Below are 17,218 nucleotides of genomic sequence, written 5' to 3' on the forward strand. Positions count from 1 at the left end.
TTTGTTTTTCCCCTAGTGGGTATAGAAAACTACTTGAATAATGCATATTACTTTCCATATTCTTTCAACAGAACATTGTATACTTAAATCACTAAGATGGATTCCTGGTATGGACTCAGAATTTAAACAAAAGACAGAAAACCTCATTTGTAAAAACCTGGAACAATATTCAATATCTAAATACATTCTATAAATCTAAAAACATATCAAAAATCTAGTATTCTTCAAACAAAGTCTTTCAAATAAGAAAGCAGAGCACTCAAGTTCTTTCTTTCATTAAACAGCTTCATTTTCAGGCTTCCTTCCCAAAAGGAGCTGAATGCAGGAAGGCCATTTGAGTCTGCTGTTGCCTCCCCTTGGATATTAACAGTGTGGAGATCCAGCCACTGTCTCCCTCCTTCACCACTAGCCAGTATGGCCATCATCCTCTATCATTCTGGAGATAACCCTTTTTTTAATGCTTTTTTTCAAGTTCTTCACTGTACACACATCCCCACTACTGACAATAAACCACAATGTTGGATAGCATTAGGTTTCACTGATGTTTTCTAGTCACTTCTGTATTCTTCTGAATCAGAGGATATAACTGGCTCCACCAGGAAATGAAATAGAGGTCATTACAGCAGCAGTGACTTTCAAGCTGTTTGCTAAATTTAGCTGTCCAATACTTTCCACTCTAATGAAAACTGTGAACTACAATTACAGAATGCTAGAACAGAACAGGAGCTTAAAGGTCACCAAGTCCAATCCCATCCTTTTTCTGATGAAGATATTGGGGCCTAGACACAGTCTGCAATTTGCTTGAGGACACAGAGCTTGTTAATGGTAGAGATGGGACTTGAACTAAAATCTGCTCAGTTCACGGCAGCAGTGTCCTTACTATACCACAAATGCTCTGCTTCCCATGATCAGTTTTACCTAACCAGATCTCACAGCATAAATATATGATATTATTGGTTGCAACTTATCTTCTGTGGCCATTCATCAATTTGGTGGCTGAATGTGAAATGGCAAAGGTGTCTGACTTAAAAGTCGCTACAAGAGAAATGAAATTATTTCATACCAAACCCTGCCCCCAACTCTAAAAACTTCCTGCTTTATGTTCATCAATAATGAATGGCCCATCCCTGCAATACTCAGAGGGAGCTTACATTGCACTTTTGAGCAGCCGGTTAGTAATGTACAGTGGATAGAGCCTTTCTTTCAAATCCCAGGGCAGCGGGTCCTTCAAGGCTAGCATTGCATTTTCAATTAGCTGCTGAGTGAATGCTTGGCATGTGTATTAGTGAAGAAGCACACAATTAGCTTATTGTTCCTTTCTGTATTGTGCTGAGAGGTTCCAAGAGATTGGTGGAGGAACAGGCAAGCCAGGCATCACTGTGGAGTTGAAGAAGGGATTTACTCAGACCTCGGCATCTTCACTTGCTCCTCTGGAATTACAGCTATTTATTACAAAGGGCCCTGTGTGGCTGGGTGGAGTGTGCCTGAGGAAACACATCCTGGACACCACCTGGGGCTAGTCCTTCTGAGCTCTTCCAGTCTCTGACTAATTCTCGTCATTATCATGGAGCCCAACAGTCCCAAAAAGATACAATTTGCTGTGCCTTTATTCCAGAGTCAGATTGCACCTGAGGCGGCAGAACAGGTAGGTGAAATTGGGTGGGGAGCAATTCCTGTATATAAGGTAATACAGACATACATTCTTATTAATTGAAAGCTTCTCTACCTTGAATTTGTTTGACTTTGTGACTTTCTTGAATTTGTTTGACTTTGTGACTTTCCAAGATATATGAATGAGAAATAAGTTGGTTTCCATATGGCACTTGTATTTGAGTTGCATTGAGTTGCATTTACCTATTGGCAAAAATGTACCACTTCATGTGATAAAAAATTAGCACCCATTAGAGAAAAAAAATGAGTATATTAGTAATTTAGATTTGGATCCAAAAACCTGTTTGTTTTTCATTATTTATGAAATGAAAAAGATTCATTTAACAATGAAAACATTAAACCTTGGAATAATTTCAGATTATAGGGTTAATATTTTTTAACGTTTTTCATCATATATTCAAAGGAGTAATTATAAGTATGTGTAATATATGATAGATAGACTTTGTAGATGGTATGTATAATTTAAAAGACATTTTATGCAGATATTAAAATAGTATTAAACATTTCCTGGATTCCTTTTCTATGTCTAATTTATCTATATTTCTGTATTTCTATCTCTCTATCTCTTTTATGTAGAATTGTTTTACATCTGTATCACCTTTCATATTCAGATTTACTTAGACTCCTGATGCAATGGAACCACTTAAAAGACCATTTGTGGTAAAATTACAACAGCAGGGAGGCAAAAGCAGAAACAAATTACAGGGTCATCATTCTAATTCATTAATTTCTTACAACCTAAATTATCATTGAATTCTTTTCCAAATATTTTATACAAAGTCTTAAAAATACTCAATCTGAGACTCATAACTCTCTAGGATGTTTTGATAATCTGAAATAGATTCTCTCAGACAAGGCCAAATAAACATAACCTTGAACTTCATGTATTTATGTTGAATGGGACATCAGTTCTGTCCTGGACAAAATGTCATTGGCAAATTTTTATCCTCTATCCTACTGACATGTATTTTAAGAATTTACCTATATATTTAAGAAATCAAGAATACCTTAGAAAGTCTAATCATAATATGATCCTGTAATTCTTAAAGTAAGAAAAACAAACCCCATATCAAACCTATTAATTTTAAATGAATTACTCTCCTAAAATGCATACTCATTCTTTATTTGTCCTAAAGATGTTACTAGAAAATAAGAAAAGCTTCTATTAATTGAAATGAAGAGCTCATGCTGTTAAATTTAACCTGCTAGAAATTTTAAGTTTTCTGAGCTTCTCTTAACCTGTTTAGAAATAACGATAATGGATCTTAAAGGCATCATCATTATGGGGTTCCAAGAGAGCCATTAAAACGAGCAAGTCATCCTTGTACCTATACTGCACATTAGGTCAGTGGCATCATTTGATTATATACAACTTCCTTTTTTGTGGAAAGGTAGCTTTTTTGGTCAACAAAGGTGATACTAATATCTGAAAGTTCTACTCTCTGGCTTTCTGTAATTCAAGACAGTGAGCACCTACTGTGTGCCTTCCAGAAATCTGCTTTTTCATGTTGGGAAAAGTTGAGGATAGACTGGTTCTGCAAGCTGTAAACTTGGGGCAGTGTCGGACTCTCACTGACCTTAGTGGGGCCTTTGTTGTTCACAGATCAGAAAAAGAAGACCTACACCAGCATCCCTTGTGATTCTCAATGAACATAATCCTCCAGGTAAAGAAGCATGATGTCTTTGCACTGACAGAACAGAGTTGTTTGAAGAACATCAGAGAGTATGTCATTGCCAAAAGATTTCGATTTAGGATGATAGTCCTAATCTAACAAGCTAGTATATAAAAATGGATCACAAACAAAATCAGAAATACAGAAACAGTCTCGGTCAACAGTCTGCTTTTCCTTTAGAATGACACAATGGTGATGATATGCTATAAAATGATCTGTTGTTTATACAGAGTCCGATTCAGTGCTTATTAATGAGGATGGTGGAAAGTTGTTTAATTAGGTTCCAAATCTCAAATTATAGTCCAAGAGATGCTTGTATCTCTACAGAGCAGGTTTTTTAGTTATGAAAGCTTGTCATGGGGGTGGGCAATAAGCTAGCACTAGCTACAGCTTTGTTGCTGATGTCATGTCTGAATAATGCAATTGACAAGGAACGAGATCAATTTTCAGCACTGCCCATTTGAGAGTCATTCTGAAGGGTTGAATCCATTTGTTGAGGTTTTACTTTCCATTTCCTGTAAAAAGTAAAGCTGCCTTATTTCTGATAAATGACTGTGATCTGCAATACACAAACATTATTTACTTATTGAATGGAAGTGATTTTTAGCTCACATTTAAGTGCTGTTTCTAGAAATATAAGTAAGATAGCAAAGGTCCTAGCATTAATTTGTACACAGGTGGGACTTGGTATTGGGTTTTTTACAGGTAGAGAGAAGTAATTTGAATAATAGAAACATAATAAGTCTAAGTACAGGCTGTAGTGAATAATCTGTTTTAAGAATACCAAGGCAAAATAGTTTTTGATTTTTTTTCAAATTCTTTTCTAATTAGAGAAGCATACATAAGAAAGTAAAATTCTAATAGAATATTCATCATTGAGTCTACATCCAGGAAGGTGTTCAGCTGATGGGAAACCAAGGCAAATTTACTCCTGATGAAAATAGGATTTGTTTCTATTTCTTTAAAGTGCTATAGCATTTAAAAATCATTTTCAAATGTATTATCATAATAAATGTTAACTTATTTTGGTTTAAAAAGAGGTACAAATGGTAAGTACTTATAGTTTACAAATAGTCATAATACTAAAATCTTCTGGGGCATCTGGGTGATTCAGTCAGTTATGTATCCAACTCTTGATTTTGGCTCAGGTCATGATCTTAGGGTAATGAGATGGAGCCCTGTGTCTGAATCCACACTAGATGTGGAGCCTGCTTAATACTCTCTCTTCTTCTCCCTCTGCCCCTCTCTGCCTCCTCCTCTTAAAAATAAATAAATAAATAAATAAATAAATAAATAAATAATAGAAAAATAAAATAAAATCTTCTTAGATTGGAAGCAATTTTCCATCACTGTCCTTGCTCACGGCATGCAACGTTTCCACAATATCCTAGACTTACTTCCTTGTAAGTCAGCCTTAAAAGGTGTTGTCCAACTTGATTTCTAAGTGTCCTGCTACAGATACTATTACTGTTTGAATATGGCAAAGCTATGTAAATGACCCTTGTGGCTCTCATTCAAGCCCCCAAATTAGTAACTAATATTTTCTGAGAGCCAACTATGTGCTTATAGATGAGAAAAAGAAGTATTAGAGTGGTCAAGTAATTTTGGTGAAAGTTACTCCACTATAAATGACCGATTATACAGACAAACTCAGATAATTCTGACTCTAAACCCTGTGCATTTTCTACTGCACGATGCTGGTCCTGCAAATTTCAGTTTGCATAACATAGTAAATTCTCTGTAAATGGGACTAGACTTTCAGGCCCTATTGACAAGCAAATCCAAACTTAAATAAATCTTCTGTCTAGACCACTAAATTTAGTAGATTAGGAATTATACTTAGGTATCTCTGCAAATCAAATTTAGATTTTCTCTAGAAATCTTTTTCTTACCAGAACTCCTAATCACTAGATGGCATTGTTCTATTTCCCTTATTGACTCCATACTTCTCTTCTAAAACACCAGTGGAGAGAACTTAGATGCAAATAGCATCTCACAGAGAATTGTGTCATTTTAGTAATGTCATCTCCCTTCATCTTCATCCTCTTTTTGGAAACCAGAATAGTTTAGAAGGGACTGATTAGCCCTTGCCTATGTATAGCAATGTGTATAACAAACAGGGATTTCTGGACTAATGGTAGGTTCTTGCAGGAAAAAAAAAAAAAAATCAAACACTTCCATAGCTTCCCAAGTAAAAATGATCTAGAACCATGATTATTGGGGAAATAAATGAAAGAACCAAACAAACCAACCAAACAGTAACCAAACCCCACAGTGAACCAAACCAAACCTAGATACAAATCTCCACTATCCATTTGGTCTTCATTGGGTAAAGGACAACATCTCCAAGCTTTATTTTCTCATCTATAATGTGGAGATAATGTCCATCATTTCTACTTCACAGGGTTGCTAAAATGGTTTAAAGAATTAATTTGAATACCCCTTGAAAACTGTAAAGTGAAAAGTTAGGTGTCATTGGCTGATGTGTTCTGGAAGACAACCTTTGCATGTAATATTTAAATGTTAACATAAGAGTAAGTTTTTTCATAACCTCACTTGTATTTAATACTTATGACTGACCCAAAAATTCTTTGTTCCAAATATTACCTGAACATTCTCTACTAAACAAAACAAAAATAACAGTAACAACAAAAACCTCAAGTGTTAAATGACCTTTTTTTAAGCAATTATTTATTCTAGCCCTAAAAGCAGTATGTTCTTTAACAAATAACAATTGTGTACAGCTCTAAATCCTAGTGAATTAAATAAATCTCTTCAATTTTACTAAAATTCCCCACAAAATAACTGAGTGTTCTTAGAAGCACCTGTCATTAATGCTGTTTAAAATTCAAATCCCTGAAAATCTTTATTTCCAATTAATGTAGCAAAGAAAATTAAGTTTTCCATTATATCATATAGAGACATAATTAACAAATCCTTCTAATTCATTTAAAGAGATATGTATCTTATAATCACTGCTAAATGAATTAAACATATCACCACTTCCTCATATCAAGGAGATCATACATATCTTCTCTCTTTTTAAAAAAACCTTTCCTGGAGTTTGCAGAAATAGTCAGTTATAGAAGTATGTGAAAGATTGGTCTGCTCTTAGATTCAGAAAAACATATGAAGGGGCGCCTGGGTGGCTCAGTGGGTTAAGCTTCTGCCTTTGGCTCAGGTCATGATCTCAGGGCCCTGAGACCCTGCTTTCCCCTCTCTCTCTGCCTGCTGCTCTGCCTACTTGTGATCTCTCTCTCTCTCTCTCAAATAAATAAAATCTTAAAAAAAAAAAGAAAAGAAAAATATAGGCATTGTTTATATTTGATAGAGGAGAAATAGAAGAGAAAGATATGTTAACTTGTACATCCAGACTGTTTGTTTGCTAGTTGATCTATGCAAGTCTAAACACATAGATGAGATAGGCATTTGATTAGCAGGATTTCAGGGGCAGCAAAATGTGCCCTCAGTCCTTTTCTATACAATGGCCCAGAATTCTCAGCAGCAGAAGCACTAAGGAAACAGATACACAACCCATTTAGGATACATCACCCTTGGCATAACTCAAAACAATGGGAAGCAGAACTAAAATTTTGAATTGAAGTCATCATGCCTGAAAAAAATTTAATAGCAAAGGGTGTGTCTTTATGGTGGAGAGAGCAGAAACTAGATGTTTGCTTCTAGGAATGACTGTAAAGAGCCAGATGGTAGTAAAAAGAGACTTGAAGCCTGACCTGTAAAGGTAGAAAAGCACCAAAGAAAAATTTCAACTTTTTCAAATATTTTCTGGGGCTAATGGTGTGAGTAACCTTGTAGAAAACTGCTTATTTTTCTGTATTTTCAATTCATCTTCTGATTAAGGGCCTATTTATAATGAGCTCTCTGAGGTTACACTGTAGAGCTTCCTTGTCTATTCTTATATTAGGTGCTGTTCCCTTTAACTCTTATATTGTCTGGAGTTAACTGGTTTGGTTTCTGTATTTTTATTTAGAGGAATACATACAAATCCTCTCTATTTAGAAATATAGATGCAGTTCTCTATATATAGAAATAAAGATGCAAAATATAGATGCCAACTTCTGCCATTTACTTCATTAAATTTCTAGATTTACTTAAACATTGTGTTTAAGTAGATTTACGAGAAGACTGTATATTTGGCTAACAGTCTTATAAATCTAGAATTGAAAGAACTTTAAAAAGTACCTAATCTAACCACACATCTTTGTGAAAGATACAAAAATCAACCCAAGTAAATGAGACTTGCTCCACTTTGTATATCTCAAAGAGGAATCCGTAATTAACCCTACTTTTCAATTCCAGATCAATTACTTTTAGATGTTAGAAAATAGTTTTATCAAACTTGGGCAATATCCTCACTTTATTCTAAAATAATTCCTTATTTACTCTCCTCCATAAAAGTTAATTTACCCACCTCTTCAAATACAAAAAATAATACTTTATTATTTCTGTTTCTAAATTGAATACTCCTAGTCTCTGTAAGAGCCTTAATGAACTCTATCCAAATTCTCTTTGTCTCTTGGCCTTGGAACCCAGAGCTAGGCATGGTCTTTCAGTAAAAAGCAATCCTAGGCCTTCTGAGTATTAAAGTTTGTGAAATTCATTCTCTTTCACTTACTTTAAGCAGAGACAATATGGTTACAATTAAGTTTAATGGAGCTGATGCCTATTATGCATGAGTGAACTGTAAGAGGCCTGGAGCTTAGTGACGTTTTAGGTAAGTACCCAGAAGTTTTGGTGCCATTTAAAAGTTTATTGTACATCTAAAAAGTGGGACAAGAAATACAAAGTAAAATAGTTTTCTGGGGCTTTTTATTGAACTTCCTATCACAGCCGACTTTTAGGGACACTGACTTTCTCTTTGACACTTTTGGCTTTAAACATTCTTGGAAATGAGGCATAAAAACAAAAGCATTTTCTCACATAGGTGAGGATCCTAAATATTAATATAAGACATAGGAATTAAATATCACACTTTCTCTGTTCAACTTTGAGGTAGTAAGATAGTAAGTCTGCTCAGTAGAGAGAACTGGGTATCCCAATTGATTGGGCTGTTTAACTCCACAGACTGAAAAAAGAAGCCACAGTCCATTCTGGATGTAGCACATGAGTTTCTTACATTTTAGGACTGACATTAAATTAACTAATGAGATTCTTGAAAGCTCTGTATTGATAACCCTGAGAAATTAGGTAATAGCTAGAGAACATTACTGGACTGAGGTTGAGTTGTTCAAAATAGAGGGGCTCCAGAAAGTTCTGATGATGGGAGGTTTTGCAAGGTCAACAAAATTAAAGTGGAGATTTATTTCCAGTGTTAGGACATTCGTATACACACAATCTCTTATCATGGAGACCCTCTGTTAGATTTATAGTCAAAGGCAAAGGGTACCCTGAGTGCAAGCTCCAAGAATTACAGAAGATTTTCCTGGAACTTAAGGATAGGTAAGAAATCATCAATCCTATACCTGAGGTGCCTGTCACCTCCAAGGACCTCCAATCAAAGGCACTCAAATAAAAACTGTGAGGGACACACAGTCCATACAGTTTTGTTTCATTCTCAGTTTTCTTCTCTTCTGTGGGGATGTTGTTGTAATTCATTCTGATCTGCAATCCTTGTTGTTTATTCAGCATTTATTTTGCTTTTTCACTATTAATGGCAATATAAAACAAAGAAAAGCCCAATATTGGAAGATTACTTAGGAGTTAACTGTTATTAATTTCTAAGGAATTTCCAGAAAAGCCATTTTTTTCCTCAGTATTTATTTCTATGAGTTATTGAATGCCAAACCATGCTGAATGATTTACACACAAGTGACGCACGTGGCTTTCAGAGATTCATGTACCTCACAATTGATTGACTTATTTCCCCATAAATACTCAATCTGTGCAGCCAAGTAGCCCATTCAGTCAGAATAGCTGTGAGCCAAAGATGAGGTTCCAGTTCTGAGTAATGCCAAGGTTTGCTATACTATAAGTATTCAAAGGCACTAGCACATTCTTCAAATCAAATGAAAGAAAAAATGAAAGGGCGAATCATTAAACTATGAAATAGTTCTACTTTATTTCAGCAAAATTAATACTTCTGCTCATTTTGAATAATAATACACACTGCTTATTTTTTATGTTGATTTTAATAAGAAATAACAGTGGAATATGACAGAAGGATGGTAGGGATCGATTCACTTCATTTTTCTTGTTCTCTGCCTACTTGTGGGGGATACTGCAGATGAAAATAACAAGGAGGTACTTTTGCATGATGTAAAGAGACAATGTTGGTAGCTGGTAAAGCACTGGCTTTGGAGTAATACATGTGTTTGAATCTCAGCTTTGCCAGATACTGGCGGTGAGACACTGAATGTACAGTTAACCTCTATGGGCTCAGTTTCCTCTATTCATAAGGGGGATATTGAGGTGTGAGAAAATACTTAGCACAGTGCCTGCAACCAAGCAGAGCTGAAGACGTAAGACCCCTTGCATCATTATACCCATGCTGAGAAATGCTGTGTTCTCCTAAAATGTATATTTCTTATCAGAAGATGACCCAGTTCCTTTCTAGTTCTGGCTGTCATGTCAGACACTGTCAGTTATCCTCAGGAGATGGGGGTTCTCAATAAGAGAGAAGGTATATCATATCTCCTATTTCATCAGGATAAGAATACACAATCATGGAATAATTATGTATCTTATATTGTGATATTTGTCCAACAGAGCGTGTCTTACTTACAAAAGAAGTTTCCATGAAATATGAGTCCCTTAAAATTTTCTTTAAAAAAAAAAAAAGCAAGCTATCAGGGTACCTGAGTGGCTCAATCAGTTAAGCATCCAACTCTTGATTTCAGCTCAGGTCATGATCTCAGGGTCCTGAGATCAAGCCCTGTGTTGGGCTCAGTATGGAGTGTGCTTGTCCCTCTTCCTCTGCTCCTCCCCCGCTTGCTCTCTCTCTCAAATAAATAAATAAAATCTTAAAAAAAAAAAAGCTACTAATGACTATAAAGTTACAAAAAGCAATAGAGGGATGCCCGGGTGGCTCAGTTGGTTAAGCAGCTGCCCTAGGCTCAGGTCATGATCCCAAGGTCCTGGGATCGAGTCCCACGTCAGGCTCCTTGCTCGGCAGGGAGCCTGCTTCTCCCTCTGCCTCTGCCTGCCTCTTTGTCTGCCTGGGCTCGCTCTCTCTCTCTCTCCCTCTGTCTCTGGCAAATAAATAAATAAAATCTTAAAAAAAAATGCAATAAAGATCTTTGTAGATTTGTATTTGACCAAAAATGAAATCCATATTCTAATAGTATATGATTATTGAGGATAAAAATATCCCACAGATAACTATCAAACACTCACTTGATTGCTCACATTTATTTCCACTCCATTTGTTCTTACTTCCTTCCATACACCATCCATATTTTGGCAAAGCTTTCTTTTTCTAGTTCCTTCTTTTAGTTCCTTTGCCAGATCTTAAAGCTTAGTCTAGACAGGCTCATTTGTGTAAATTAGTCTCCATCTTTTCCATCAATTTCTCTTACTTAAATTGCAGCATGAAACTCACTTAAATCTCAAAAATTTTTCCTGACTAGTTTCATCCATTGTCTGGCATTTTTATTCCAATACTATCTTCCCACTTACAACTCTCAAAGCTATGTATTGGTTTATATATTCAATACAATTCAATAAACACTTATTGAGTACTTATTCTCAATGTCATTTAGACAGTGGAGAATAGTATGTCTACATGAAGCAGGATACAATTGTAAATGACAGAAATATCAACTGCTCAGACCATGGTAAGATTAATTCTGGCCAAGACATAGAGGAAATTATTTCCCATGTTACTAATCTATAAAGCATTTGTATGACTTACTTTGATCTTAGGGCTTTAAACTTTAAGGACTGGGTCAGAGCTAAAATTCTACTATTTATTCCAAACTAGTATAATAGAGATATCTACTCAAACTAGCAGACTGAGCATTTAATTGAGTAGATGTTAGATGCCCATGAGCTATTCAATTTAAAAGATTAAAAAAGGTCCTCAAACCAATGGCAATCTATCTTCTTGGGTACTTACTCTGATTAGGACACAGTTAGCGACTCCTAACACCTGTTTTATCTTCTAGGAGATAAAACAGATAAGTCACTCTCTCTGCACTCGTGGAGAAAGCTACCTGAGACATTTATAATTTGATACATGTATATTGAGAGTAGAATCAACAGAATAAAAAATATAAAATGTATTTCAATTCATGTATTTCAAAAAATATAAAATGTATTTCAATTCAGTACAGAAATGTCTACATTTTGGTAAATTCAATTATAGAATTATAAAGTACAGTATAAAACCTAGGTGCTTGACAAATGGCAACTATTATTTTGGGGTGGCAGGCACATGGCACTTAGGAGTAGAGAGGCTAGAATCACTCAGGTTTGGATACAGATTTCAGATGGCTATTAGCTGCCTGAAAAGTTTACCCCAGGAAAGTGAATTTTCCTCCAGAAAGCTGGATTCAAGTGGCTCTGAAATGTCAGTTTCTTTTTTTAACACTACTATGTTTCACTAAATATAAAATATATTCATTAGAAGGCTAACATTTGAATAAGTAGAAGTACATTTTTGTATCTTCAGAATAATACACATATACCACATCATTGTCAGTTTTGTTTTTGTTTTTAAAGATTTTATTTATTTATTTGACCCAGAGAGAGAGAGATCAGTAGTGGCCAGAGAGGCAGGCAGAGAGGGAGGGGGAAGCAGGCTCCCTGCTGAGCAAGGAACCCGATGCAAGGCTCGATCCCAGGACCCCCGGGTTATGACCTGAGCCAAAGTCAGAGGCTTAACCCACTGAGCCATACAGGCACCCCTCATTGTCAGTTTTTATGGAGAGTTTAAGGACACATTCAGTTTCAAATTTAAGACTGAAAATGTTACTAACTACTTATTGTTTCTAGTTCATAACTGTATTTAAGACAAACAGTAAATCAGTGGTACCTGACAAACTCTAATAAAAAAAAATCTAGCCAACCTGTGTAATCAATAGAGAGGAGTTCTTTCTTTCTTTTTTTTTTTTTTTAAGATTTTATTTATTTATTTGACAGACAGAGATCACAAGTAGGCAGAGAGGCAGGCAGAGAGAGAGAGGAGGAAGCAGGCTCCCCGCTGAGTGGAGAGCCCGACGCGGGACTCGATCCCAGAACCCTGGGATCATGACCTGAGCTGAAGGCAGAGGCTTTAATCCACTGAGCCACCCAGGCGCCCGAGAGGAGTTATTTCTATATTTATTTCAGAATAGCTCCAGAGCAAGCTTCAAACTGTGGGAACTTTTCCCCCCTTTCTCACACCATTTTCTACCCTTGAGTTCGACCAAGTAGTGATCTGACACTTTTCCAGCAGTTCCAGACACGATTTGGTAGTAGAATTTACCAGGGGATTAAACTAAAATGCCCCCAAGGGCTGAGTCTTTTGTTCTCAGTCCATTTGCTGTCACTGTCTTCTCCATACTCTGTTCCCTTCAGGTCTTCCCCAGTATTTCAGGGGCCCCAGGCACATGCTGAAAAATGTTACATCTATTACTGTGAGTTTTCCTTGTGCTGTGGGTAGAATATAATCTTTGAATTTAACTCAATGATTTTGTAGCACTCACAGTAATTTGATATAGTGACAATTATAGTGCTTAACAAAGCTAATTTGTGATCAAATGGAGATATATTGGCAAGTCTGGTTAGAGTACAATTACAGTTTGACCTTGGCAATAATGCTGAAGAAAAAGTACTATGTAAAATAAGAAAAGCTAGAAAATTTATTTCCTTCCTTCCTCCCTCCCTCTTTCTTTTCTTTCCTTCCTTTTTTTCTTTTTATTTCTTCCTTCTTCCCTCCCTCCCTCCCTTTCTCTCTCTCTCTCCTTCCTTCCTTATTTCTTTCATTCTTTTGTTCATTTGTTCCCTCTTTCTCATTCTCTGGGAGAAATTTTCTATCATTATAGGAAACAATTTTTAGAATCAGACTCTGTATATAAATACCTAATGATTTGCTTGTAAAAACAGAACTGAATGCCCAAATGAAGATTGAGAACAACACTTATTTTGGAATTCAATTTTTAGAATAACTTGACTCAAATATTTGACTCAGTGCAACATCATTTCATGCTTTCTTTCCTATTTGAAAATATCAAAATATTATAAAACATATACACAGATTTACATGTACATTAACATGCATATATAAGTCAAATACCTAACTATATGTCCAAATATCATAGGCAATTCATCTATGTAATAAAATCAGCTTCCACTAAATGACCTGAATTACAAAAAGGCCAGGACCTACTAAAGTATCTAGAAAAGGTTTTTGAACTTGGGTTATAAATGGAATAAAGCTAATAATAATTATTTAAATTTCTAACTCTTTGAATTTAAAACCAACAGATCAGAAACAAATCACAATATTTGAAAAACCATGAACAAAAAGCACTGAAATTATGGATTTAAGTGATGAGATTCCTATTTTTTAAAATCAAAAGAGCATTTAAAAAATAAGTTACATTTACTAAATATTGATTTAAGACTACCTTCTCTTGTAGGTAGATTTTGTATTTCCATTTTCATAATTCATGAATATAAGAAGTATTATAACTAGATATAAAGAGTGAGTTCTTCCTGCTACCAATGCAAGTCAGTGTCTAGCCAAAATGCGTCATTCAATTTAAAATCAACATTTAAAGGGTGCCTGTGTGGCTCAGTCAGTTAAGCATCTGCCTTCAGCCCAGGTTATGATCCTAGGATTCTGGGATCGAGCCCTACCTCAGGCTCCCTGCTCAGTGGGGAGCATGCTTCTCCTTCTCTCATTCCTCCTGTTTGTGCTCTCTCTGTCAAGTAAATAAAATCTTAAAAAATAAAAAATTAACATTTTAACACTTAACCGCAGCAGTTATGTTAATAGTATCCCCATTGTTCTACTTGCTGAACTACACAGGCTTGGAATCACCTTTGACACCTTTCTCTCCCTCTTTGCCCTCTAAATCTAACAATGGCTTTTCTGCTAATTCTATTGTATAATTTAACTCTATCCCTCTATGTTTTTGTTGCCTCTGCTCAGTCTAGGACATTAATTGCTTTATTCCAAAATCATACAGGAATTTCCAAACTGCTTTTCCATGACTTTAAGACTGGGAAGTGGTCTGTATACAGTTGAGCTTAATGTTAAAATCAGTGAACATGGCATGGCTGGGAACCACTGTCTTTGTTTCCAGTTCCATGAAGTGCAGATCATGATAACTCCAACACTGGTTGTGCTGCTGGAATCAAGTGAGATTATGTATGCTAGCAACACTATTGATGGTAGATTTGTTTTTTCCCCACTCTGGCTTGTGTGAGAGACTTTAGCAGACTTAATTATGTAATGGGTGATTGACTAGAGCAGCTTTACTTTTGCATAACTGATATGTTATAAGCTGTAATTTGTATCCTATAATTTACCTGTCCAAGCTCTTAATTAGCTATGATAAGGCTCATGAGGAATTCATATATTTAATCATAATCTGCACATCATTCTTATTTCCTGCTTTAAATAAGTCAGTTATTTCCTCCATATTCTATTAATCTTTATTACCTAAATTGTTGATAACTGTACTAAAGTTGAGATTTAGTTAAAGGAAAGAAATACACAGAGAAAAATGAAAACAATTGTGTTAGACTATGGTTAATATTACTACTTTATAATTTCTTTTCTATTGCCTCCTTTATTTTTGGCTGAGGGCTCTAAAACTGAATACAGGAAACTTGCTCATTTGCCATAGGTACTTTCCTACTGAAAATAACTTTTCCATATGTGCAGGAATTTCACATCAAACAGGACAGACTCAGGCTGGATATGCTTTCCAAAGTACTCTAAGGATTATCTACTTTCCCTTCATGGATCCTAAGCACTGCTTACTTAACCCTAATGATTAAAAGGTTTTCAAGAAATAATGCCAAAGACCCACTCACCATCACACTTCAGTGAAGTAAAATGTCATGAATGATTGAGCTAAAATGGCTCATCTCAAATTCTGCTACAGATAATTTTATTTGGTGAACAGCCCATAACTCCTGATTTAGTCAGCCAATGAAGGGCACATTTTTTTTTTTAATATTTTATTTTATTTTTTTTTTATTATTTATTTATTTTTTTAAATTTACTTGAGAGAGAGAGAGTGAGAAGGTGAGAGAGGAGAAGGTCAGAGAGAGAAGCAGACTCCTCATGGAGCTGGGAGTCCGATGCGGGACTCGATCCCGGGACTCCAGGATCATGACCCGAGCCGAAGGCAGTCGTCCAACCAACTGAGCCACCCAGGCGTCCCGAAGGGCACATTTTTACACAAGGTCTTGGAGATGACCAAAGACATTTTCATATGCTAGTTCAATGGTTCATAGCCATCATTGAGATCAAGGCAAAAATGAGCTATACTTTTATAAGGACATTTACGGGATAGAAAACATATTCAAGTACATTTTGAAGTATATTTAGGACATAAAAGACAAAAGCAATACCTCAAATCTACAAATAATTTTAAAAACCGTATAAACTTAAAGGCAGGGGCACCAAGTGGTATAATCAGTTGGGCCGCCAACTCTTGGTTTGGCTCTATGGTCTGAGGGTGGTGGGATTACCCAGCTCAAGTTCCACTTGCTCATGCTGTCTCTTTCTTTCTCTCTCTCTCTTTCCCCCCTCAAGTAAATAAATTAATAAACCTCAAAGGCAAATTTAAAGTGGTTAATAGTAATGTATCTTCCTTTTGGTAGTTTTGTAGTTTAGAAAACATAATTTTCACCTCTAATAATATGCTCAACAGCTCTGTGAGATAAATATTATAACCTTCATTCTACAACAGGAAGATGATAGGTGAGCTGCTCAAGGTCAAAGAAGCTAGTAAATTAGTAGTCTGAAATTTAAATGAAAGTAATCTACCCAAGGTCAATGCACTTTCCACTACACTAACAATATTTTTCTTTCTCCAAATAAGCAATATACGCTTGTTATTTTACTTCTGTTTTCCTCATGGAAGTAACTATAAGCAAGTTCTTCATTGTAGCTTGGCCACGTAAGATTCTATTTGTCTGTTTATTTATATTTATTAACTTTAGAGAGAGAGAGACAGACCGTGGTAGCAGGGGATAGAGGGAGAGAATCTTGAACAGACTCCTTGCTGAGTGCAGAGCCCAATACGGGGCTCAATCTTCTGTCCCTGAGATCAGGACCTGAACCAAAATCTAGAGTTGGACGCTTAACCAATTAAGCCACGCAGGCACCTCAAGTGAGATTCTCTTTGATATAATACAGAATGTACTTCTTTCTATCCCAATGTAAGTGAGTTCATTTTACAGTGGTAATTCTACACCATTTTCTTTTTCTTTGGTAATTTATTAGATAAGAGGACCTTAGAGTTACTTATTCTAGATTTTTTAATTATATAAGCAAAAACATAACCAAACAAAAATAAATCTCACCCATTATTCCATTCTTAGAGTTACATGCTGTTATTTATTCATGTTTCTGCTTGCCTACCTTTATGCATACACTTACATAAAAAACCATTGTCTTAATTCAAAACATTAGTTGGAAGGCTAACACTTACTTTTGGATTCTAGCTGACTCTGACCATGACTGATTTGTATACACAGTGGGATGTCATCTTCCCTTCCTATCTACTGTAGTTCTTCTTATCCTCCTAGACCAAGATCAAACCCCCCTTCCTCCATGAAACCTCATTTACCACTCCAGCTGGAAGGCTTTACTCCAGTAAAAATAGCAATTCAGTGAGAGGATCCATTAACTCTTTTGCTCTAAATGATTGTCAATGACTTATTCACTTAGTATTACTCTGAAGGAATGGATT

General features: G+C 35.7%; 1 protein-coding gene across 3 annotated transcripts in view; it reads left to right on the forward strand.

Moving 5' to 3' along the window:
- The first annotated feature begins 1,200 nt into the window (after positions 1 to 1,200).
- The window catches only part of PPP1R1C (protein phosphatase 1 regulatory inhibitor subunit 1C), a 123,932-nt gene continuing 107,914 nt past the window's right edge, over positions 1,201 to 17,218 (forward strand). For all 3 annotated transcript variants that reach the window (XM_032356135.1, XM_032356134.1, XM_032356137.1), the window contains exons 1-2: positions 1,201 to 1,645; positions 3,275 to 3,335. In XM_032356135.1, the coding sequence (XP_032212026.1) occupies positions 1,565 to 1,645; positions 3,275 to 3,335 (142 nt within the window). In that variant the 5' untranslated portion in view covers positions 1,201 to 1,564. The remainder of the gene's footprint in view (positions 1,646 to 3,274; positions 3,336 to 17,218) is intronic.

Source organism: Mustela erminea, chromosome 8, assembly GCF_009829155.1.
Source record: "Mustela erminea isolate mMusErm1 chromosome 8, mMusErm1.Pri, whole genome shotgun sequence".
Lineage (NCBI taxonomy): Eukaryota > Metazoa > Chordata > Mammalia > Carnivora > Mustelidae > Mustela > Mustela erminea.